Source organism: Pseudorca crassidens, chromosome 4 (genome assembly GCF_039906515.1).
Source record: "Pseudorca crassidens isolate mPseCra1 chromosome 4, mPseCra1.hap1, whole genome shotgun sequence".
NCBI lineage: Eukaryota > Metazoa > Chordata > Mammalia > Artiodactyla > Delphinidae > Pseudorca > Pseudorca crassidens.
The window spans coordinates 118,030,719-118,056,815 of record NC_090299.1 but is presented as its reverse complement, the minus strand read 5'-3'; the positions used below and the strand labels follow the sequence as shown (position 1 = coordinate 118,056,815).

The window sequence follows — 26,097 nt, the reverse complement described above, 5'->3', positions numbered from 1 at the left end:
AATACCATAAACTCGGTGGCTTATAAACAACAGAAATTTATTTCTCACAGTTCTAGGAAGTTCAAAATTAAGGTGTCAGAAGATTTGGTGTCTGGTGAGGGTCTGTTTTCTGGTTTATAAAATGGTGGCTTCTAGCTACAACCTCACATGGCAGAAAGGCAAAGGGATCTCTCTGAGGCCACCAATCCAATGTATGATGCTCCACCTTCAGGACCTAATCACCTCCCAAAGGCCATCCAAATATCATCACATTGGGCATTAGGATCTCAACATATGAATTTTGAGGGGACATAAACATTCAGATCATAGGAACACATTTATTTGAGAAAGGTGAAATAGTTTGTTCTAGCTATTGGTTGTACTGTAGACTATTTTAGCTATGGGTATGTGAAATTTTATATTATAAACAAGGCACACCTAGGATTTGCTGGGCCTTAAGCTTATAAAATTTTGAGGGGACCTTTTCTAAGAAAAACCACAAACATAAAATTAAGAATGAAAGCAAATTATTTATTTAGAATAAAAATAAAAGGATGAATAGGTGGAGCACAGAAGATTTTTAGGACAGTGAAACTGTTCTGTATGGTACCACATGATAGATACATGTCATCATACATTTGTCCAAACCCATAGAATGTACAAACAATGGAATGTAATATAAACTATGAATTTTAGGAGAAAATAATATGTCAATATAGTATCAATTGTAACAAATATACCACTGTAGTGGAGGATGTTGATAATGAGGGAGGCTATGTATGTGTGGGGGCAGGGTGTATATGAGAAATCTCTATTCCTGCCCCTCAATTTAGCTGTGAACCTAAAGCTTCTCTAAGAAGGTAAAGTTTTAAGAAAAAATAAATAAGTCAGTTTTTAAAAAAATACAAAAAATTGCAAATTGGAGAAAAAACTGACAAATACCACAGAATCATAAATTAGAAAAGTAATATTTTTATTAACTGATATAATACACCTTTAATATATTTTTGGAGGCATAATCTTTGTACATGTCTTCATATGATAATAATTTTTAAAATATTATTACCTATAGAGAAGATAGAAAGAAAATTCAGTTTCTCTCCTATCATGGTTGGTCAAAACTTATCTTTATTTCCCCCAAGGTTCTAATTTTAATTAATTAATTAATTAAATTTTAATTGAAGTATAATTGACTAACAATATTATATTAGTTTCAGGTGTACAACGTAGTGATTAGATATTCTTATACACTACAAAATAATCATCAAGTCCAGTAGTTACCCTCTGTCACCATACAAAGTTATTACAATATTATTGACTATATGTCCTATGCTGTACATATATCCCTGGGACTTATTTATTTTATAAGTTAAAGTTTGTTCCTCTTAATCTCTGTCACCTATTTCACTCATCCCCCAATCTCCCTCCCCTCTGGCAACCATTAGTTTTTTTCTCTGTATCTATGAGTCTGTTTCTGTTTTCTTATGTTTGTTTGTTTGTTTGTTTAAGATTTCACATATAAGTGAAATCATATGGTATTTGTCTTTCTCTGTCTGACTTATTTCACTTAGCATAATACCCTCTAGTTCTATCCATGTTGTCACAAATGGCAATATTTAAATATTTTTTTATGGCTGAGTAATCTTCCGTTGTACATATATAACACATCACCTTTATTCAGTCATCTATCGAGGTACACTTAGGTTGCTTCCATATCTTGGCTACTGTGAATAATGCCCTGATGAACATAGGGGTGCATATATCTTTTCTAACTAGTGTTCTTTTGTTTTCTTTGGAAAAATATCCAGAAGTGGAATTGCTAGATCCTATGGTAGTTCTATTTTTAGTTTTTTGAGGAACATCCATACTGTTTTCCATACTTGCTGCACCAATTTACATTCTCACCAGCAGTGCACGACTGTTCCCTTTTCTCCACATCCTCACCAGCACTTGTTATTTGTTGTTCTTTTTGTAATAGTTATTATGATAGGTGTGAGTTGATATCTCATTGTGGTTGTTTTTTCTTTGATTTTTTTAAAAAACATCTTTACTGGAGTATAATTGCTTTACAATGGTGTGTCAGTTTCTGCTTTAAAACAAAGTGAATCAGTTATACATATACATATGTTCCCATATCTCTTCCCTCTTGCGTCTCCCTCCCTCCCACGCTCCCTATCCCACCCCTCTAGGTGGTCACAAATCACCGAGCTGATCTCCCTCTGTAATGCGGCTGCTTCTCACTAGCTATCTATTTTACATTTGGTAGTGTATATATGTCCATGCCACTCTCTCACTTTGTCCCAGCTTACCCTTCCCCCTCCCCATATCCTCAAGTCCATTCTCTAGTAGGTCTGTGTCTTTATTCACATCTTGCCCCTAAGTTCTTCATGACCATATTGTTTTCTTAGATTCCATATATATGTGTTAGCATACAGTATTTGTTTTTCTCTTTCTGACTTACTTCATTCTGTATGACAGACTCTAGGTCCATCCACCAAGCTACAAATAACTCAGTTTCGTTTCATTTTATGGCTGAGTAATATTCCATTGTATATATGGGCCACATCTTCTTTACCCATTCATCTCTTGATGGACACTTAGGTTGCTTCCATGTCCTGGCTATTGTAAATAGAGCTGCAATGAACATTTTGGTACATGACTCTTTTTGAATTATGGTTTCCTCAGGGCATATGCCCAGTAGTGGGATTGCTGGGTTGTATGGTAGTTTTATTTTTAGTATTTTTAGGAAACTCCATACTGTTCTCCATAGTGGCTGTATCAATTTACATTCCCACCAACAGTGCAAGACACTTCCCTTTTCTCCACACCCTTTCCAGCATTTATTGATTGCAGATTTTGTGATGATGGCCATTCTGGCTGGTGTGAGATGAAATCTCATTGTAGTTTTGATTTGTATTTCTCTAATGATTAATGATGTTGAGCATTCTTTCATGTGTTTGTTGGCAATCTGTATATCTTCTTTGGAGAAATGTCTATTTAGGTATTCTGCCCATTTTTGGATTGGGCTGTTTGTTTTCTTGATATTGAGCTGCATGAGCTAATTGTAAATTTTGGAGACTAATCCTTTGTCAGTTGCTTCATTTACAAATATTATCTCCCATTCTGAGGGTTGTCCTTTCGTCTTTTTTATGGCTTCCTTTGCTGTGCAAAAGCTTTTAAGTTTCATTAGGCCCCATTTGTTTATTTTTGTTTTTATTTCCATTTCTCTAGGAGGTGGGTTAAAAAGGATCTTGCTGTGATTTATGTCATAGAGAGTTCTGCCTATGTTTTCCTCTAAGAGTTTGATAGTGTCTGGCCTTACATTGAGGTCTTTAATCCATTTTGAGCTTATTTTTGTGTATGGTGTTAGACAGTGATCTAATTTTATACTTTTTCATGTACCTGTCCAACTTTCCAAGCACCACTTATTGAAGAGGCTGTCTTTTCTCCATTGTATATTCTTGCCTCCTTTATCAAAGATAAGGTGACCATATGTGTGTGGGGTTATCTCTGGGCTTTCTATTGTGTTCCATTGATCTATATTTCTTTTTTTGTGCCAGTACCATACTGTCTTGATTACTGTAGATTTGTAGTATAGTCTGAAGTCAGGGAGCCTGATTCCTCCAGCTCCATTTTCCTTTCTCAAGGTTGCTTTGGCTATTCGGGGTCTTTTGTGTTTCCATACAAATTGTGAAAGTTTTTGTTCTAGTTCTGTGAAAATGTCAGTGGTAGTTTGACAGGGATTGCACTGAATCTGTAGATTGCTTTGGGTAGTAGAGTCATTTTCACAATGTTGATTCTTCCATTCCAAGAACATGGTATATCTCTCCATCTATTTGTATCATCTTTAATTTCTTTCATCAGTGTCTTATAGTTTTCTGCATACAGGTCTTTTGTCTCCCTAGGTAGGTTTATTTCTAGGTATTTTATTCTTTTTGTTGCAATGGTAAATGGGAGTGTTTTATTAATTTCATTTTCAGATTTTTCATCATTAGTGTATTGGAATGCTAGAGATTTCTGTGCATTTATTTTGTATCCTGCTACTTTACCAAATTCATTGTTTAGCTCTTGTAGTTTTATGGTAGGATCTTTAGGATTCTCTATGTATAGTATCATGTCATCCGCAAACAGTGACAGCTTCACTTCTTCTTTTTCAATTTGGATTCCTTTTATTTCTTGTTCTTCTCTGATTGCTGTGGCTAAAACTCCCAAAACTATGTTGAATAAGAGTGGTGAGAGTGGGCGACCTTGTCTTGTTCCTGATCTTAGTGGAAATGGTTTCAGTTTTTCACCATTGAGGGCAATGTTGGCTGCGGGTTTGTCATATATGGCCTTTATTATGTTGGGATAAGTTCCCTCTGTGCCTACTTTCTGGAAGGTTTTTATCATAAATGGGTGTTGATTTTTGTCAAAAGATTTTTCTGCATCGATTGAAATGATCATATGGTTTTTATTCTTCAATTTGTTAATATGGTGTATCATGTTGATTGATTTGAGTATTTTGAAGAATCCTTGCATCCCTGGGATAAACCCCACGTGATCATGGTGTATGATCCTTTTAATGTGCTGTTGGATTCTGTTTGCTAGTATTTTGTTGAGGATTTTTGCATCTATTCTCATCAGTGATATTGGCCTGCAGTTTTCTTTCTTTGTGACATCTTTGTCTCGTTTTGGTATCAGGGTGATGGTGGACTCATAGATTGAATTTGGGAGTGTCCTTCCCTCTGCTATATTTTGTAAGGGTTTGAGAAGGATAGGTGTTAGCTCTTCTCTAAATGTTTGATAGAATTTGCCTGTGAAGCCAGCTGGTCCTGGGCTTTTGTTTCTTGGAAGATTTTTAATCACAGTTTCAATTTCAGTGCTTGTGATTGGTCTGTTCAGATATTCTATTTCATCCTGGTTCAGTCTCAGAAGGTTGTGCATTTCTAAGAATTTGTCCATTTCTTCCAGGTTGTCCATTTTATTTTCAGAGAGTTGCTTGTAGTAATCTCTCATGATCCTTTGTATTTCTGCAGTGTCCGTTGTTACTTCTCCTTTTTCATTTCTAATTCTATTGATTTGAGTCTTCTCCGTTTTTTCTTGAAGTGTCTGGTGAATGGTTTATCAATTTTGTTTATCTTCTCAAAGAACCAGCTTTTATTTTTTTTAATTTTTTGTGGTACGCGGGCCTCTCACTGTTGTGGCCTCCCCCATTGCGGAGCACTGGCTCCAGACGCACAGGCTCAGCAGCCATGGCTCACAGGCTTAGCTGCTACGCGGCATGTGGGATCTTCCCATACTAGGGCACGAACCCATGTTCCCTGCATCGGTAGGTGGACTCTCAACCACTGGGCCACCAGGGAAGCTGAAGAACCAGCTTTTAGTTTTATTCTTCTTTGCTCTCGTTTCCTTCATTTCTTTTTCATTTATTTCTGATCTGATCTTTATGATTTCTTTCCTTCTGCTAACTTTGGGTTTTTTTTGTTCTTCTTTCTCTAATTGCTTTAGGTGTAATGTTATGTTGTTTATTTGAGATGTTTCTTGTTTCTGAAGGTAGGATTGTATTGCTATAAACTTCCTTCTTAGAACTGCTTTTGCAGCATCCCATAGGTTTTGGCTCGTCATGTCTCCATTGTCCTTTGTTTTTAGGTATTTTTTGATTTCCTCTTTGATTTCTTCAGTGATCTCTTGGTTATTAAGTAGTGTATTGTTTAGCCTCCATGTTTTTGTGTTTTTTACAGATTTTTTCCTGTAATTGGCATGTAATCTCATAGCATTGTGGTCGGAAAAGATACTTGATATGATTTCAATTATCGTAAATTTACCAAGGCTTGATTTGTGACCCAAGATATGATCTATCCAGGAGAATGTTTCATGAGCACTTGAGAAGAATGTGTATTCTGTTGTTTTTGGATGGAATGTCAGATAAATATCAATTAAGTCCATCTTGTTTAATGTATCATTTTAAGTTTGTGTTTCCTTATTTATTTTCATTTTGGATGACCTGTCCATTGGTGAAAGTGGGGTGTTAAAGTCCCCTAATATGATTGTGTTACTGTCAATTTCCCCTTTTATGGCTGCTAGTATTTGCCTTATGTATTGAGGTACTCCTATGTTGGGTGCATAATTATTTACAATTTTTATATCTTCTTCTTGGATTTATCCCTTGATTGTTATGTAGTGTCCTTCTTTGTCTCTTGTAATAGTCTTTGTTTTAAAGTCTATTTTGTCTGCTACTTCAGCTTTCTTTTGATTTCCATTTGCATGGAATATCTTTTTCCATCCCCTTACTTTCAGTCTGTATGTGTCCCTAGGTCTGAAGTGGTCTCTTTTTGGTAGCATATATATGGGTATTGTTTTTGTATCCATGCAGCCAGTCTATGTCTTTGGGTAGGAGAATTTAATCCATTTACATTTAAGGTAATTATCGATATGTATGTCCCTATTACCATTTTCTTAATTGTTTTGGGTTTGTTATTGTAGGTCATTTCCTTCTGTTGTGTTTCCTGTGTAGAGAAGTTCCTTTAGGATTTGTTGTAAAGCTGGTTTGGTGGTGCTGAATTATCTTAGCTTTTGCTTGTCTGTAAGGTTTTAATTTCTCCATCAAATCTGAATGAGATCCTTGCTGGGTAGAGTAATCTTGGTTGCAGGTTTTTCTCCTTCATCACTTTAAATATGTCCTGCCACTCCTTTCTGGATGAAGAAACAGTGTTTCTGTTGAAATATCAGCTGTTAACATTATGGGAATTCCCTTGTGTGTTATTTGTCATTTTTCCCTTGCTGCTTTTAATATTTGTTCTTTGTATTTAATTTTTGATAGTTTGATTAATATGTGTCTTGGCATGTTTCTCCTTGGATTTATCCTGTATGGAACTCTTTGTGCTTCCTGGTCTTGATAAACTGTTTCCTTTCCCATAGTAGGGAAGTTTTCAACTATAATTTCCTCAAATATTTTCTCAGTCCCTTTTTATTCTCTTCTTCTTCTGGGACCCCTATAATTCAAATGTTGTTGCATTTAATGTTGTCCCAGAGGTCTCTGAGACTGTCTTCAGTTCTTTTCTTTTATTTTTTTCTTTGTTCTGCGCTGCAGTAGTTTTTTCCACTATTTTATCTTCCAGGTCACTTATCCGTTCTTCTGCCTCAGTTATTCTGCTATTGATTCCTTCTAGAGAATTTTTAATTTCATTTATTGTGTTGTTCATTATTTGTTTGCTCTTCAGTTCTTCTAGGTCCTTGTTAAACGTTTCTTGTATTTATTCTATTTCCAAAATTTTGCATCATCTTTACAATCATTATTCTGAATTCTTTTTCAGGTAGACTGCCTATTTCCTCTTCATTTGTTAGGTCTGGTGGGTTTTTATCTTGCTCCTTCATCTGTGGTGTGTTTTTCTGTCTTCTCATTTTGCTTAACTTACTGTGTTTGGGGTCTCCTTTTTGCAGGCTGCAGCTTCGTAGTTCCTGTTGTTTTTGGTGTCTGTCTCCAGTGGCTAAGGTTGGTTCAGTGGGTTGTGTAGGCTTCCTTGTGGAGGGGACTAGTGCCTGTGTTCTGGTGGGTGAGGCTGGATCTTGTCTTTCTGGTGGGCAGATCTACATCTGGTGGTGTGTTTTGGGGTGTCTGTGGCCTTATTATGATTTTAGGCAACCTCTCTGCTAATGGGTGGGGTTGTGTTCCTGTTTTGCTAGTTGTCTGGCATAGCCTGTGCAGCACTGTAGCTTGCTGGTCGTTGAGTGAAGCTGGGTCTTGGCACTGAGATGGAGACCTCTGGGAGATTTTCGCTGTTTGATATTACGTGGAGCTGGGAGGTCTCTGGTGAACCAGTGCCCTAAACTTGGCTTTCCCACCTCAGAGGCACAGCCCTGATACCTGGCTCGAGTACCAAGAGCTTTTCATCCACATGGCTCAGAATAAAAGGGAGAAAAAAATGGAAAGGAAGAAAGAAAGAAGATAAAATAAAAGTTATTAAAATTAAAAAAAATAATTATGAAGAAAAAAAATTTTTTAAGTAAAAAAAAAAAAAAAAAGGATAGACAGAACCCTAGGACAAATGGTAAAAGCAAAGCTATACAGAGAAAATCACACAGAGAAGCATACACATACACACTCACAAAAAGAGAAAAAGGGAAAAATATATCTATATCTTTGCTCCCAAAGTCCAGCTCCTCAATTTGGGATGATTTGTTGTCTATTCAGGGATTCCACAGATGCAGGGTACATCAAATCGACTGTGGAGATTTAATCCGCTGCTCCTGAGGCTGCTGGGCAAAATTTCCCTTTCTCTTCTTTGTTCACACAGCTCGCAGGGTTCAGCTTTGGATTTGGACCCGCCTATGTGTGTAGGTCGCCTGAGGACATCTGTTCTTCGCTCAGACAGGACGGGGTTAAAGGAGCAGCTGATTCGGGAGCTCTGGCTCATTCAGGCCGGGGGGAGGGAGGGGTACGGATGCAGGTTTAGCCTGTGGTGGCAGAGGCCAGTGTGACGTTGCACCAGCCTGAGGCGCACCGCGTGTTCTCCCCGTGAAGTTGTCACTGGATCACGGGACCCTGGCAGTGGCGGACTGCACAGGGTCCCCGGAAGGGGGGTGTGGATAGTGACGTGTGCTTGCACACAAGCTTCTTGGTGGCTGCAGCAGCAGCCTTAGTGTCCCATGCCCGTCTCTAGGGTCTGTGCTGATAGCCGCAGCTCGCACCCGTCTCTGGAGCTCCTTTAAGCAGCGCTCTTAATCCCCTCTCCTCGCGCATCAGGTAACAAAGAGGGAAGAAAAAGTCTCTTGCCTCTTAGGCTGCTCCAGACGTTTTCCTGGACTCCCTCCCAGCCAGCCGTGGTGCACTAGCCCCCTTCAGGCTGTGTTCATACCACCAGTCCTCTCCCTGCACTCCAACCAAAGCCCAAGCCTCAGCTCCCAGCCCCCGCCTGCCCCGGCGGGTGAGCAGACAAGCCTCTCGGGCTGGTGTGTGCTAGTCGGCACCGATCCTCTGTGCGAGAATCTCTCCGCTTTGCCCTCCGCACCCCTGTTGCTGCGCTCTCCCCTGCGGCTCCAAAGCTTTCCCCCTCCGCCACTCGCAGTCTCCGCCTGCAAAGGGGCTTCCAGTGCGGAAACCTTTCCTCCTTCACAGCTTCCTCCCACTGGTGCAGTTCCCGTCCCCGTTCTTTTGTCTCTGTTTTTCCTTTTTTCTTTTGCCCTATCCACGTACGTGGGGAAGTTTCTTGCCTTTTGGGAGGTCTGAGGTCTTCTGCCAGCATTCAGTAGGTGTTCTGTAGGAGTTGTTCCACGTGTAGATGTATTTCTGATGCATTTGTGGGGAGGAAGGTGATCTCTGCATCTTACTCTTCTGCCATCTTGAAGCTCCTCCTCCTCATTGTGGTTTTGATTTGCATTTCCCTGATGATTAGTGATGTTGAACATCTTCCATGTGTCTGTTTCCCATCTGTATGCCTTCTTTGGAAAAATGTCTGTTTAGGTTCTCTGCCCACTTTTTAATCAAGTTGTTTGTGGTACTTCTTGGTTTCGGTTTTGTTTGTTTTTTTGTTTTTGATGTTGAGTTGTATGGATTCTTTGTATAGTTTGAATATGAACCTTTTATCAGATATATCATTTCCAAATTTCTTCAAAACTTACCTTTTAATATTGAGAGTTTAGAAAGTATTTTTCAGCTTCACAATTCATATACATGTTTAGAATTGTTGTCAAGTTTCAGAAAAACTCTAGTTTCTTTTATATATGGGCTGTAATGTTTGAAAAATTTGTTTACAGACTATCTTCTGGCTTCATATATTTCAAATATTGTTTCTCCACCACCATCTACATACCTGCATACTTCCAGTGTCAGGCAGTATTCACGTTGTGATATAATTTCTGGTCCTGCCACTTCCTGTTACAACACTGGGCACCAGGTGAATGTGCCCAGAGGTTGCAGTATTCTTAGCATGCATGTCTAATCCCTGAAAATTGCAATAATTTAAATATATAAATGACTGTGAAGCCTATAGTAACCCACTGAACCAAAATAAATTTATTCTTAACTTAATTTCCCCTTAGTCAGGTCCCGAAATGTCTGCAGCCACTCTGATTCTACCTTTTACGAGGGGAAGTTGATGGAACAGAAGGTGGAGAAAAAAGAGATAGTGGTCTTAACTCTTGAAAATTTAAGTATAAAATGCATGTGACTTGCTCTTTTAAAACATAATATTTGTAAATTAAAGGAACTGGAGTTGAGATTGAGATTAGAAATATTAGAAGCAAATTTTTGTTGAAATATATGACAAAATTTATCAGGTTGACTTCATAGTCTTGAACATGTCTTTTTTATGACTATCACAGTCAATCTATAGTTTCAAAAGTCATGTTAGCTGTTAATCTTCAATAAGATAAATATGTTTGCCTAGATGCACTTCCCAATACAAAAAATGTGTTCTGTTTGAGTTTTCTTTTCAACAGTCAACAAAGCGCAATATAAAATCATTGCAAGAATAACTTCTATACTATTCAATACTTTAACTCAACATGCAATGGCAATAAAATTATAGAAGAACTGTATCCAAGTTTTATCCAAGTATGAAGGATTACATAAATTGCTTATTAACTCATTATTGAGACCTTTATGGACTAGAATAGTATCTTATCATCTGACTAAAGGCAGAACAAAAATGAGGTGACGACTGGAATTAAGTTCTAGGTTGGTATTTCATTGAGTTCATATTTGGTAAACCCTTTCTAATCTGGTACACTTCAGTTTATTTCACTACTCTTATTAAATATTGTCGGCTCTGTTTTCCAAGTCAGTATTTCAAATTCTTATTTTACAATTTAAATATGATATTTTGATAGTCAGTGTCAGCATTCATGTAAAATGCTATTTGCATTGTTTCATAAATAACAATTTAAAAATATTTCGTGGCAAACAGAACGTTTTTGAACATTAACATTTTACAGCAGTTACTGACTTATAAACAGGATTTATGCTGAAACAATTGACTAATTGCATTTCTGGCACAACATGCTGCCAGTAATCTGATCATAAACTCGTAGGACCTCTCTTTTATTTTTTTTTTCCTTTCTTATTTTCTACCTTGAAACTGCAATAAAGCTATAGTTTATGATATAAACTGGGGGGAAATTATAGTTCTTGTTTTAAAAATACAACAATTAATACAAATGCTAAGATAAGTCCCTAGCTAAGTACGTATTTCCCTAACTGTCCTTTTCAAAACTGATATATTAGTTTTGACATGCAATTTGGGTTTTATTAAATCCTCAAATTCAATGCCACATTCTGCAGTGATAATTCTCCATGTTTACTGTTTTCTATATTTCTACTTGACTTTTAAACTTTCTGTATGCCTGTTAGCTAGATAATAAAAACATAACAAGCAAAACTACCCACAAGATCTAGTTTTATATGTTTTCAATGATCAAACTGAAGCTAAATTAACTACCTCAACTGAAAATTTTGTTTCTAGAATGAGCGATACATTTGATACTAGCACCCTCTTTCCAATTCCACAAGGACCTACAATCTACAATCTTCTATCATTTCTCTGTTCCTGACCACCCTCATGTACTCATTTTCCTCCTTACACAGCCTAGATATTGTATCTCTTATTATAATCTATCCCATACATAAACTCTCAGCTATCTTCTCCTCTCTTTCTGCCTGGCAAAACTCAAATGCTGGTTAAATCTAACTCCTCTCCACTAAGACAGATGAACGTGGCTGGAGAAAATCATTTAGTCATGTTGACTGTGTGCTCCTAAATTCAAGACCAAAAGATTAAGTGGGCCTTTATTACTGCCCAGAAACTCTAGTCCCTTACATTTCTACCATCCTTGGTGACAATTTTATCCCTTCACTCTGCCCTCAAAATTCTAAAAACCTTTCCCCCATCCTTCTCTCAGCTGATCATCTTGCTTCCCATTTCACTGCAAAACTAAAAGCCAACGGAAATGAACAAGTTCTTCACCACCACCACACCTCTACCTATGTACTGGCATCTGAACCCATTTAGGCTACTTTTCTGGCTGATGCTGTGCAGTGTTTTATCCTGTATAAACTGATGCCTACACTTGCAACTATATCCCACACTATTTTATCACCTCTAGCAATTATCCTCTTTGCCATCCTCAATATTTCCTTAAAACTAGACTTTTCCATTAGTGACTAGTATTTCCGTTCTCATTTTTGAGCTAATATTTTCAGTTCATATTTTATTCCTGTATTAGGTAGTCTCCCAGTATGTCACAGGTCTTTGAGTATAAGAAACTAAACTTGTTCTTTTTTGTATATATCACAATACATATTAGCAAGTTTTTGCTTAATTATGTGACATGATCTAGTAAAATTTAACCTTCTTCTATGAAGTTTTTTACTTTATCCAAATAAATATATCCAGTAAGTAAAAATAGAGACATGATAGAAGACCAGTGAATTTTTGTTTAGTGAAAAAAGAGATAGCCATGAAACAGTCTTAAATGAACTTGATTTTCAAAACTGAGTATTAGTTCAAATTAAAAAGAAATGTTACAATGGAATTCCATTTCCTTATAGTGTTTAGCCAAAGGACAAAGACAGGGATTATTTTTATTACCCTAGAGGACATAGAATTTGTGTTCATATGCTTTCATCTATATATTAATTATGGTGCCCCAGAATAGATGATTAATAAAAATACATATGCATGTGTGCATGTGTGCATACACACATATGCACACATGCATACATACATACACAATGCTTTAATCTTTACCAGTGACACAGAAAGAACTTTTGTGAGAAGAGAATTTTTGTTATTATTGTTATTTTGTTTTGTTATTGAGTTTTGTACATTCTGACCTTTCTCTAAACTCAGAATGCATCACAGAAGAGTACATAAATAAATCTCTTTTCCATTTTGGTGCTTATGAGTGTTGGGTGCCTTGGGTTCCTAAATTGAGCACACATAAAACCACAAAAGCAGGATGCAGTGGGAGGGCTGTTAATACCAGCTTGTCAGGAAACCCATTTGGGGGTCAGTAAACAGGTTGTTAACAATACAAACCAACAGGAAAAAGATGGAGAGCACAAAAGGCAGGCATGCATTTAGGAGTAAAATCAATAATTGTATTTGATAGGTGTGGTTCTTTTTACATAGTTGTGCAAAGAAATTCCAATGTATAGTCTCAAAGTGCCAATTTTCTATCACTGTTTAAAATTCTTAGGAAGACAGCTTTTGTGAGAAGGATACTATATAGACTAAACTTTTGCTGAACAATCATCATGTTAGTTTAAAACAAACAAAAAACAACTAACACCTGCAGAATTTACCAGCCATTTATCTGGTTTTACCATGTTTCTCAAAGAAATTATCTAACAAAAAAATTTTGTGATTTTTTTTAATGCTTTAATGTATTTCCTGGAAGCTCAAATTTTGTTTCTTTTATAAATGTAAGGAGTAAAACTATAACCGGTGAGCATTCTATCTCCAGATCACTCATGTACTAATTGTCTCATGAGCAAGTTATTTAACCACTCTGTGCCTCAGTTTTCATTAGCTCTACTAGTTCGCCAATTTTCTGTAAAAATACAGCAAGTTAGCTAATATCTGTCCAGACAATAAGTGCAAAATTTAGTTATTATCATGAAGTAATTTTTCTATTATCAATTCTTTCAATTTTGTAAATAAATATTATTTAACTATTTGTTGAATGTATAAGTGAATGAAGAAGAATTAACTGTGAAATAAGAATCAGAAAGGCTGCCATCTTAGTGGAATGGCTTGCAAATATTTTGTAGTTTTGGATTTAATAATAGGGATAATAAAGAAAATGTAAACAATTCTAATAATAAAAACTGGAGGAAAATTAGGAGATTTCACACTGTCCCAGTCATATGATATCAGTTACATTTTAATTTTTCAGATGTGTGCTATACTCCTATATATTTATAATAAAGATGTCAAACTTTTATTTTGAAATAATTTTAAACTTGTGGAAAAGTTGCAAGAATAGTAAAAATAACTATAACAAGATCATAATAATACTTATTTCATATGATTTTAATGAGGATCAAATGAGTTAGTATATGGAAACTATTAAGAACTTTAGAAGCAAATGAATTCAGAGGAAAAAACTTTTGGAGCTAATAAATACTGGTCGTTATTATTAAGCTTCAGTTTTTTGGGGTATTTTTAACATCTTTATTGGAGTATAATTGTTCTAGAATGGTGTGTTAGCCTCTGCTTTATAACAAAGTGAATCAGTTATACATATACATATATCCCCATATCCCGTCCCTCTTGCGTCTCCCTCCCACCCTCCCTATCCCGCCCCTCTAGGTGGTCACAAACCACTGAGCTGATCTCCCTGTGCTATGCGGCTGCTTCCCACTAGCTATCTATTTTACGTTTGGTAGTGTATATATGTCCATGCCACTCTCTCACTTTGTCACATATGCTTCAGTTTTGTCACCTGAACAATGGCGTTACTAAGAGTGCCTACCTAATAAGATTATTGCATGTATAAAACTTAGCAACCCGGGGATTTTCCTGCCTAAGTTAATGACAACCTGTGCTATACAAATCATAAAACTTCTTGTTGGAAGAAACCCAATCCCAGTTTCTATGATTACTTGAATAATACCACAATAAAATAAAAATTGCCTATGCATAATCTTTTTTTGACTTAGAGTTAACAATTATATCAAATCTTCACATTTTGGGTTTACCTAGGCTTCACATCAGTAGCTATCAATATGAGGATGAATCTAGTTGATCTTTCCTAAAGCGAATCTGGTAAATTATTTGCTATTAGGAAAATATTTACTGGTGGATGAAGCTACAGTCATATTATTGTTGTCTAGAAATGCTAATAAAATTTTGGTGAAAAGAAAACAGCCTATTTGTTAATCTCCCACTTTTCAAATTGGAGCTTTTGTGCTTCAGGGTAAGGGCTGGACAGGGAAGGGTGCTGGTGCAGCATGCCAGGGACACTCAAAGCCCCATGATAAATATGGCAGGTGTGCCTGGAACTCAAATTTCATGTGAAGACTAAAGTATTGATGGGGAAATGAAATTTTATATTAAAACAAATATAGATATATATGGGATTAAAATTTTACATGAATTTTAAAGATGAAGCATATGACTTCAACAATATGTGATTTGACTTATGTTTGTACAAATCTTAGACCTATAATTCACTTTGCTCTACCATTAGGAGTATTATGATCACTGATTAGTTTACTTGTTTAAAAAATACTTATTTAGGGCCAACTATATGCCAGACACTGTACTACACTCTCAATGTAAGTAAAGGTGAGTGAGTCTCATTGCAACATTATTTACAATAGCTAAGACATGAAGGCAATCTCAGTGCCTATCGATTTTATAAAATATTCCATTTTATATAATGGAATATTATTCAGCCCTAAAAAAGAAGGGATTCCTGCCATTTGTGTCAACATATATGGACCTTGAGGGCATTATGCTAAGTGAAATAAGTCAGAGAAAGACAAATACTGTATAATCACACTTATATGTGGAATCTAAAAAAAAATTAAACTCATAAATACAGAAACAAATTGGTGGTTGCCAGAGATGGGGCTAGGAGTGGGAGGAGGGATAGGTGAAGATGGTCAAAAGGTATAAACTTCCAGTTATAAGATAAATAAGTCCTGGGGATGTGATGTACAGCATGGTGACTATAGATAACAATACTGTGTTGTATATTTGAAAGTTGCTAAAAGAAGTTCTCATTATAAGAAAAATTTGTAACTAAGTGAGGTGATGAAATGAATGTTAGCTAAACTTGTTGTGGTAATGATTTTGCAATATATACATATATCACATAATTTTGTTGTGCACTTCAGACTAATACAATGTTATATGTCAGTTATATCTCAGTAAAACTGGGGGAACTATGCTGATCAGGACTCAGGTGGCTTCTGCCCTCATTGGACTTACAATCAAGCAGTGTGGCAGGTTTTTTTAAGTTAAGCTAACTTAATTTTTGTAACAATTTACGAGGTTCTATTAGTTATTTTATTAATTCCGTGTTACTTCAAGACATTTTCTTGATAGATGCTAAAAATGAGCAGCAACCTCAGACACAAAATAATGTGCCAAGGATAGCCCAGTTTAGATATAATTAGACTCTATGAGGGTGGTGAGGTGCAGATTGTCGAGAAGCAAGAGTTAATGTTAGGACACCATTTAAGGAAGTCTCTGCAGTACATGTAGCTCCTGGTAGTGGAAATGGAGTTAGAGTTAAGTGGATTAATTTGAAAATTTACATTGGAAGTAAATGCAGACCTTCACGAATTGGATATGGGGAGGAGATGAGAAGAGAAGATCAAGATGACTTCTATACCTGAGCAAATGATGTTTAAGAGAGAAACAGGTTGAGAGAGAAATCAGAGGTTTATTCAGTTATGGACATATTAATTTTCAGATAATTCTGAGACAGCCAGTTAGGGGTGGTCAGTATATAGCTGTATATGTGAGTCAGGAGCTTTGAGAAAGACATTTTAGCCAGATAATATCTTGGCATCTCGAGTAACACAGCATTAAGTTAAAATATGCTGCTTCGTTTATTTGAATTTTGTCCTTAACTGATATAATGCCATTTTCCTAACATATTTAAAGCTCTGGACATAAACGTCTAGCAATAGCAAATATAATTCCATGCAACAAACATGTAGGGGATACAGAGCTAAATCCTTCAGAATTTTGACCATTAAGGATCACAACAACTTTGAGGATAGCAAAAAAGGTAATAAAAGACAATATATAATAAGTATACCATAATGATCATACAAATAAACTATTGCAGGTATAGAATTCAATTTCAAAAATATCAGCCCAAATATCAGAGTAAGGGAAGTGAATTAAAAAAAAAGATAAATAGTAGACAAAGAGGAACATAGCAGTAACAAAGGAAAGAAGCCCAGGGGCTGTAAATAATAGCTAATACACATTTTCAGAGGCAAGAGACGTTGGGGGTCATCCATTGTTAGCAGTGCTTCCCCAGTTGTCAGACTAAGGGAGGGCAATCGTAAATCCAGAAATGCTGTGCTGGGGCGGGCGCGGAGGAAGAGAGAGCAGGCCCGTGGGCTGGGCAATGAAGCTTATTCCTGTCATAATTATATGTCCTGTGTGCAGGAACCATTTGAGATTCCTATGCATCACTTAATGGATCTCATTAATTCTGCAGGTGTCAAGAAGCAGTACCAACCTCTGAGCCAAAGGAACATCTTCCTGTCTTTAGTTCCGTTAATTTTTGACATAGCACATTTTTACTACATGGCCAATTTGAGAGTTGTCATTTCAGAGTAGAGTTACTTGTACAAACAAAGATGATGTGCTCAATAAACTTCCACTCCTTAGCTAAGTCTGACATCATCCAGGTTCTGATACTCACCTAACCTATATGCAGATTTATTAGGAAAATCGTAGTAAGATAAAACTATTAAATAGAAATCAGACTTTGAATTTTTTGCCAGGAAATGACCAAAGGTAAGAATGTAGCAATAACCCTGGAAGAGCAGTTCCTTGCTTCTGCCTCTTCCATCTTGTGGAAACAATGTGCAAAAACCTCTTGAACAAGAAAAGCACAGTGACCATCAGTAGCAGGGGATCATATCATTTATCTCTAAGTTGGGAAAATTTGACAGTGAAAAGGCACACTAAAATACATTGGTGGGTGTCAAAATAGTGCTATTGAAATTTGTTTAAATTAATTAAAAGAATACAAATACAAGTAAAATTTTTAAATGTATTTATATAGATTACCTAAATATTAAAAATATAACATGAGACAAATGACTATTCTTCATATATCTTTATGTATTTTAATCAACTGAAACTTCCTAGTCCTATCTGTTTGTAATACAGTTTCACTGGTATTTTTCTGAAGAAGACTTTTTTCAACGTGATCTTATTGTTTGATTTGTTCAGTTCCTTTCTTGCTTCAGTTCCTTCCACCACATTTCAGTGTGCTTTTATTTGCAAGTATTATTTGTTTATAATAATAGCTATTCCCTAAAATTTCAACAGTTGAAATATTGGGATGCTCCATTTACTAAATACTGTGGTTAAAGATTTCTAAGTGATTTTTGGGGAAAAAAAGCATCTGAAATTTAGGACTTATTTATAAAAAGTTATTCCTCAATCAGAATTATAAGGGGTGCCAAGAAGTGCTAACTGCCTTGCTGAAGCATATTTATTTTTTGATTCAGCATAAGCTCTGTCTCCAAAATTTTGTGACAAAGTTATTCCAACCATGTATATATTCTATTTGAAAATCTTGGCACATACACATTCTATTTTGATTTGTAGAATATTGCAGTTTGCTTGGTCTCAATGTGAATTATTTTTGCATCACAACCACTATACTATAGAAAATCAAACTATACTATAGTTTAGTATAGTTTCTACTATACTATAGAAAATCAAACTGTTACTGAAAAGTTCTGATTTTATATTTGAAGCATTTGATATAAAGAAGGTAAAATGATTTGGTAAAATGATATGAAGCAGACATAATTTAAATGCTTTCAAAATTATTTTTCTGCTAATGGAGGCAACACATTAACAAGCTGTTGCTTAACTTTTTGTGCATATCCAAAAAAAATACCCCTTGGGATAGAAAATAAGCAAAATTAATTTAGAAGAACAGTCATTTGATCTAAATGAAAAGTCATGGTTTAAATGCATTTTTTGTAGGTGCATGTGTTAAGTTATCATCCTTGGAAACAGTCTTCTTAAAATAATTACTAATTTTGAAATAGATACTGATGTTCCTTTAGGAGAATTATTTTCTGGTTTTCATTAGTCATGCCCAAGAAAACATGAGAAATAGTATAGCATACTATTACTATTATATATATATATATACTATATATACCATATTACTATAGTATACTATACTATATATAATATATATACTATATATACACTATATTACTATATATATACTATAGCTATATAGCATATAGTATTTTAATTAAATATGCAGTCTCAATTTTATTTATTTTTGTCAAAAGGGTTTATTGCAAAGTTAAAAAAGCGTTACTAAACACTAAAAAGTAAATAACTATAGATTTTTGCCACATAAATGGCAAAATCAGTGTAGCAAGAATATTCTGACTCTTCTCTATATCCTCAGTATATGCTTTATAGCAGGCTGACCAGCCTCTGTACCCTCACATATTTCATATCAAGCTAAACTCTAATTTCCCAAGTCTACTACTTAGCCTATCAAATAGAAGCCTGGCAGCTTTGTGGATTTTGTAGTTTAAATCATGAGCTGGATCATACATGGGTGGTGCACTGAATGGTCACTAAGGGCAGCAGGGTGACCGTGAGACAACTTGTCACAAAGATACAAGAAGATCAAGAGAGGCAGCACTTGCATGCACCCTATCACTCCATCTCACTGAGATGAAGAAGTACGTCTTTGGGAGCCTTCAATTCTTCACTAGTGCCATCAACCTGATTTCCAAGAATATGGTTGCCTTATGCTTAGGGTAACCATCTTCTTTACTTTCATCTATTTTCTGTGGTGATGAGTTTGTTTAGCTAGTCCCACATTCATTATCCATGTGGTAAATCTTTGTGTGATCTCCCCCATCACTAGTTTGCTGAAGGGCTGTAAAGTACTAATTCAATTTCTAGTGTTTGGAAGAGCTGCTGCTTTTGGTGCTGTCTTTCAGGGCTTGGCTTCTGAGCCCCTTGCTACCCCTGCTTCAACTCTGTTGTCCATAATGTGCGAAGTGGTGTTGATTAGAATCTATATAACTAGGCTTGGTCATCTAGGTTAGTTTGTTGCATAGGTGAAATGGCTTTCTTGGTGTTGAGCTCTGAGCCCAGCCACCTTCATCCACAATGGGATCCTACCTTTTGCTTAGAAAAAGATTCAGGCGAACTCCACAGCTTATTGCTGTATTTGGTCATGAGTTACAGCTTGTCAAATATTGCATTCCCCAGAAAATACACTTTGGGATGGTATCGTATGCAGGAGATTTATTAAGGAGTGTTTTGGGGGTTTACAGCTGTGGAAAGGAAGGGAAGGAAGCAAAGTCAGAAGTTCAGCTGCAATGAAATCTCAGTGGACGCCTCAGCTGACCCTTTTGGGAATTTTTAAGAGAGAATGAGCCTTCCTAGCTGTCCTGAGTTGGGGTGAGGTGGCCAGGCTTTCATAATCCCAGATTTATTAGTCGCTGATTGAAGGCTGCCCAAGAAGAGAGTGTAACTTCAGTTAGGCAGCTCTTTTCAGCTGAGGTTATAACCAGAGGGGACGAAGAGCTGAGAGGCTGTGTGCCAGCAGCATTCCCAGCAGCTGGGATAAAAAGTCCTTTATTCCTGAAGGGAATCTTAGCAGTACATCACAGCACCTACACTTCCCTTTGATGCACTAATGGATTTCTGTTATTGGCTGTTTCTTCAACATGCTTAGAAACAATTTGCAGAAAATCGGAAGCCAAAAGTGCCTAGGGCCCATGAGAGTTATGATGTATTCCTGAAACTGGGATATGCCTACTTCTAGACTTTCCATTGTATGATATAATGAAGATCTTTAATAGTTAAGCCACTATTAGTCATAATTCTATTACTTGTAATCAAAAATATCTCTAACAAAATGTAACCAAATTGATATAGCCAAGCAATTCAATGACAGATTAGTCCAAAAAATCAACTGTTGACTTTTGATATGGGGATTAGGGAAGGCCTCTACTGAGGAGATGATTTAGGCTGAAACCTGAATTACAAGATGGAGTCAGGCAAGTGAGGATGTGGGAAGAGCATTCCTGGCAGAAGGAACAATGCAAAAGCCTTGAGGCAGAGGTGATTTTGCAGGTTGGCCAACATGTTTCTCTGTGGTGGAATCAGTGTCTTGATAGCATGTCTAGGGACTATAATGTTTGGGCATGAAAGTGAGATATTTGAGGGCATGAGGTAGAGATTTTTTGATAGTTTTCAATTAAAGGCCAGGCCTTTGGTAAATGTCAAAGTGAGAATATGGGAACATGGGAAAAGAACAGTGAAGGGTGCAGCGTATATTCCAGGACAGAATTTGGCTTGCCCAGCTATGGCTTAAGATGTTTAAGGTGCTCCAATGATAAGGTTTTTTAATTTTTATTTTTTAAGACATAAAGTTCTTCTCACAATTCCTAGAGATTTTTTAGTTAATTTTTTAATTTTTTGCCAACAATCATGTTAATATTGATCAAGAACATTTTAAATGTGATAGGGAAGGGGAATAAGAGAAATTATCAAATAAATAATTATGACTTAGGAAGAAGAAAACTTTGCAACGGGTTGTCTGCAATTTCCAGAAGGAAAAAAAATCAAAACAACTGATTTTATGTTGAGAGTAAGACTTGCCTACAGGGATGTGTGTGTGTGTGTGTGTGTTTATATAAATACATTCAAGGAGGTAAACATAGCTTTATTGCATCATAAAACTGGATTAAATGACAGGAGCATAACAAAAGAAGGCTGTATCTTTCTTTCATGAATAAACCTGATAGACATGGAAGTGAGTATGTTAAGAAATTGCTAGAAAATTTTCAGCAGAATTGCTGGAAAGTTGCTAGAAGTGGCTGAAAAACCTTCATAAAGATTTATCTCTTTTTTTACTGGCATGAAGGAAAAAAAAGAAAAGCCACTGAAAGAAATAAAATAAAATTCTATAGTCCAAGATTCAAAGAAAGAAGGACTTCAGAGTAACAAAAAACTTTCAGACATTAATTTGTGACTATGTAGCAACCAGTGATTCCAATTTGCAGATGTATTTGCTAAACTGCTGCCAGTAATCACTGAGGAATTACAGAAAATGGGAAAGATTATAGTGTCAGCCAGGGTTCATGGCAGGAGGCAGAAACATTATAAGTAGGCAAAGATTTAATACAGTAAATTGGGTGCTTGCAAATCATTGGAAGGCCTGGAGAAGTGAACTCTAGTCTGGGCTTCCTGGAAGGACTCCCAGACATGAGAGAGATGAATCACCATGGGAGCCCCAACCTCTGAGAGTATCCTAAAAAAACTGAACTTCTGGAATACATGATTGTAACCGAGATTTGAAAATCACAGAGCTGGAACTGTACACTCATTATTACCATCATCACTACTCCGTCATGCTGGTGACTGGGCTCTGGAGACCACTGTTGCCTCTGCTTCAAACCATCTTCTCTCCCAGGATTCTGGAAAAGGACATGAATCACTGCTTCAGAAGAAAATTTCACATCTTCCTGAGACTGTGCTTGATAACTAAGAAATGTTAGAAGATGACCACCCTCACTTTTGCCTTGCAAATCTCCCACAGTTGCATCTGCCTGGCAGGACCATATTGGAACCCAGAATACTAGCTGCAAAAGCATCTAGGAATTGTATGTGTGTCTCTCAAGTCTCTTCAGTACAGGAAGGCATGATACAAGGGAGTAAATGGGCCAAACCACCATATTCCATACAACTGTAGATAGGCGAACGTTATTTTTTTAGAAGGAAGAAGGAGGTTATAAGAGACACCTACTGAACTTGATATTGGTCCTAGTATTGGTTAGAAATGATACCCTGTGAGTCATTAAGAAAGCATGTAGTGGTGACTGGGAATAGGGGTTTCATTAAAAACAAATCACACCAAATAGCTTATTAAAGTGGTAGGTAATAGAACTGCATAGCTATATGTGTCTGGATTTTAACAAGGCTTTTGTCCCAGAATTTTATAACATAGGACAAACTTGTGAAATGTGCTCAGGATAGTGGTATAGTTGAATGGATCTGTAATTAGTAGAAAGATTAAAAACTGCTGATTAGTAGATACATGTCCAATTACAGCAGATAAATATCAAATATATATATATATATATATATATATATATATATATATATATATATATATATATATATATATATATATATAATCCTGCCCTGCATTACACAATGACTCCAGCAAGGACATTGACTTTAAAAATAGTAATAGTCATTATTTATTGAGTGCACACTCTAGGCAAGGGGCTGTAGATACATTACTACCTCATTTACTCCTTATAACAATCTTGTCAGGTTGTTATTACCTCCATTTTTAAGCATGTGGAAACTGATGCCAGAAAGTGTAAGTGGCTTGCTCATAGCTTCACGTCTAGTAAGCAGTAGTGCTGAGATTCAGACCTAGAATTTCTTCAAGAAAGAGGTACCAGAGGGAGAGAGAACATCACATTTCTAGGAGAGATTGGCCAGAACCTGCCAAGATCCCCAGAGGGCAGCATTTTCTCAGTCATCCCACATGGGCCTACTGTCTCCAGGATCTGTTCAGTATCTCAGGAACTCAAACTCACATCGACAAGACTCACTAAAAGCTCACACACAAAACCAGATTCCGATTTATTAAATTACAAGACAATGCAGTAGTCAAGCTAACCAAATATGGACATAATACTTACATGCAGAATTCTGAAGGAGAGCCTCATGAGTAGAATTTTGACTGCAGAGGATAGAATCAGACTAAAGAGACACAGATCAGATTGCTAACTGGCTGTAGTCTCTGACAGTCACAGTAGGGATTTCAACCTGGCTGACTGGATCCCTGGACCTACCTGAGAGCACACTTTCTTATTTCACCAGGCAGTACCAGAATTTACCTCTCTGTCTCCTTCCTAGGCCCACATGACTAATTGCTATTCTTTCTTTAGATATTTTAATGACTTCACCTAAGTTGTTTTGGCTTAAAATTTAGTCTTTCTCTTTAAGGTGACTGTTCTGATCACTTTCCTGTTGACACAATTTCTTAGCTTCAGAAAGCAAGTTTAATTCCTGTATTTCCAAATTAACTGTTGTCCTTGTACACTACCTATAAGATGTACGCCCATTTGACTCTTGTGCTGACATTGATAGGTTAACAAGAACAGAACAAACACAAGAATAGAAGTACCAGTGCTAAAATACAGAGTTGAATAGCAGCACAAGTTTTTAAAAAGACAGTATTTCTAATTAGCATAGGTTCACTGTGAATCAATAGTGCGTGATGCATTTATCAAGGAAACCAGGACAGACTTAGCTGTATTAACTGTGTCAACAGAATGAATGAGCAAGTGAATGAATGAAAGAGTTGGTAGCCTTTCCCTAGTCTTCACTGACACTCCATGCTTAGAGTAACAATGACATTTTCAGAGGACATCAACAGACTGTAATATATTCAGAGGAAGCTGACCAGATGGTACTAGGACTTGAAATCACACTCTGACAAATGGTGGTAGGACCATTTAGCTTAAGAAAGAAAAGACCTAGGTGGGGGAATAAGAAAAGCAAAGAGTTATTGAGTGCTTACTGAGTGCTTATAGAGTAGGCCAGACATTGTGCAAGGTCCTTTAATAGATTTCAAACATTATGGGCTTGTCATGATGTAAAGGGAATACTTTATTTTGAGTTGCCCTGGAAGGCAGGGCTGACAGTAGTTAGTAGAAATCACAGAGAGACAACTCTGTTTATTAGAATGATGACATTTCTAACTCTAAGAGCTTTCCAACAACAGAATGAGCTGGCTTTATGTAAAGGGGTCCATGTTTTTGAAGATGATCAAGGAGAAACTGGTCAAAATTTGATGGAGGTGTTTTGGAGAGGAATAAGTATTAAATGGAGGCATGGACCAGATGAACTCTAAGACTTTGTCCAAACTTCTCTTGTGAGTCTATTTGCAATACACCAAACCTCTTATTTATCTTTTAGTTTAGTGTCATGAGCCCTAAATGGTTAATGTCACTTCCAATTCAATAGATCAATAGGATATTGATTGCTCCCTTCTTTCCTAGCAACGAAGACAAAGTCCAGGACAACCCAAATTTGCAGAGGTGGAAAAAACTTTGTGAGCGGGTTCATTAGGTATAATATTTAGCAAAAAGTGATTCACTTCCTCATTTGATCCCTAAACCCATGTATTCTGAGTATGGCAGAAACATAAAGCATGGTAACTTCTTCTCAAATGGCTTGAAAGCTTCAAACGTCTGTAGCATTCATTTCTGTCTTTGTATTTAAACGTAATGATTTATGCTTCTGAAACCCTGTCTGACTGCATTCCTTATTTCAAGCTTTGTTATTGTTAATGAGTGCACTTTGAGCATCAGCCCACCTGTGCATTCATGGCAATTAGTGTCACACCTTAAGAACTGGTCCTGTGGGGCTTCCCTGGTGGCGCAGTGGTTGAGAGTCTGTCTGCCGATGCAGGGGACACGGGTTTGTGCCCCGGTCCGGGAAGATCCCACATGCCGCGGAGCGGCTAGGCCCGTGAGCCATGGCCGCTGAGCCTGTGCGTCCGGAGCCTGTGCTCCGCAACGGGAGAGGCCACAACAGTGAGAGGCCTGCATACCGCAAAAAAAAAAAAAAAAAAAAAAAACTAGTCCTGTGAGTGGGGAAAGAATGAATGTCCACTGAAAACGATCAAAGAACAATAAAGTTTTACAGCTAAATATCACATATTAGTGGATGAGAAATTCAAGCCCAGAGAGATTAAATGACTTGCCACAGTCACATGGCCAGTGGGAAAGTTGAGCACTTTCTTTCTTTTGTCCCTGACTCACTGATGCAATTACATGCTGTTTTCTTGGCTAGATACTCTTTTTCTTTTCCTAGCAAGTAGAATGTTTCTATACTAGTCACTCTTATGTCTTTATTTACAGCCTGATTGACATGTGGCTTGAGAAGCAGGTATTTGAGTAGGATTCCAAACTAGTATTTTCCTTATCTGTATCTTTAGTTTGGTAGGCAGGAATTCTAAGGGCTCCTTTGTTCTTAATTCTGGATTGCTCTTGGGTCTCTGCAGTGCTGCGTATGATGCTGCTTTTGACAGAAATGTGGCCATTAAGAAGCTCAGCAGACCCTTTCAGAACCAAACGCATGCCAAGAGAGCTTACCGGGAGCTGGTCCTCATGAAGTGTGTGAACCATAAAAATGTGAGTTCTTATTTTAAAGCTCTGGTGGTAGGAGGTGGTGAGATTGGGGAAAGAAGATCAGTATGCCAACTTGAGTGGGAAAAACTTTCTTTACTTTGCAATTTTTGCCCCTTAAGATTGTTTATCCTGACCATATGCTACATTTGCTTTCATTGTGCTCATGGTAGCTTTCTTCTCAAAAATCATCTGAAAATCATATGGCATGGAGGGGATGAATCTGATAG

The 26,097-nt window shown here is 36.8% G+C and overlaps 1 protein-coding gene across 15 annotated transcripts in view; it reads left to right on the top strand.

Moving 5' to 3' along the window:
- The window catches only part of MAPK10 (mitogen-activated protein kinase 10), a 623,441-nt gene that overhangs the window by 504,391 nt on the left and 92,953 nt on the right, over positions 1-26,097 (top strand). For all 15 annotated transcript variants that reach the window (XM_067736530.1, XM_067736535.1, XM_067736531.1 and 12 more), the window contains one exon: positions 25,744-25,873. In XM_067736530.1, the coding sequence (XP_067592631.1) occupies positions 25,744-25,873 (130 nt within the window). The remainder of the gene's footprint in view (positions 1-25,743; positions 25,874-26,097) is intronic.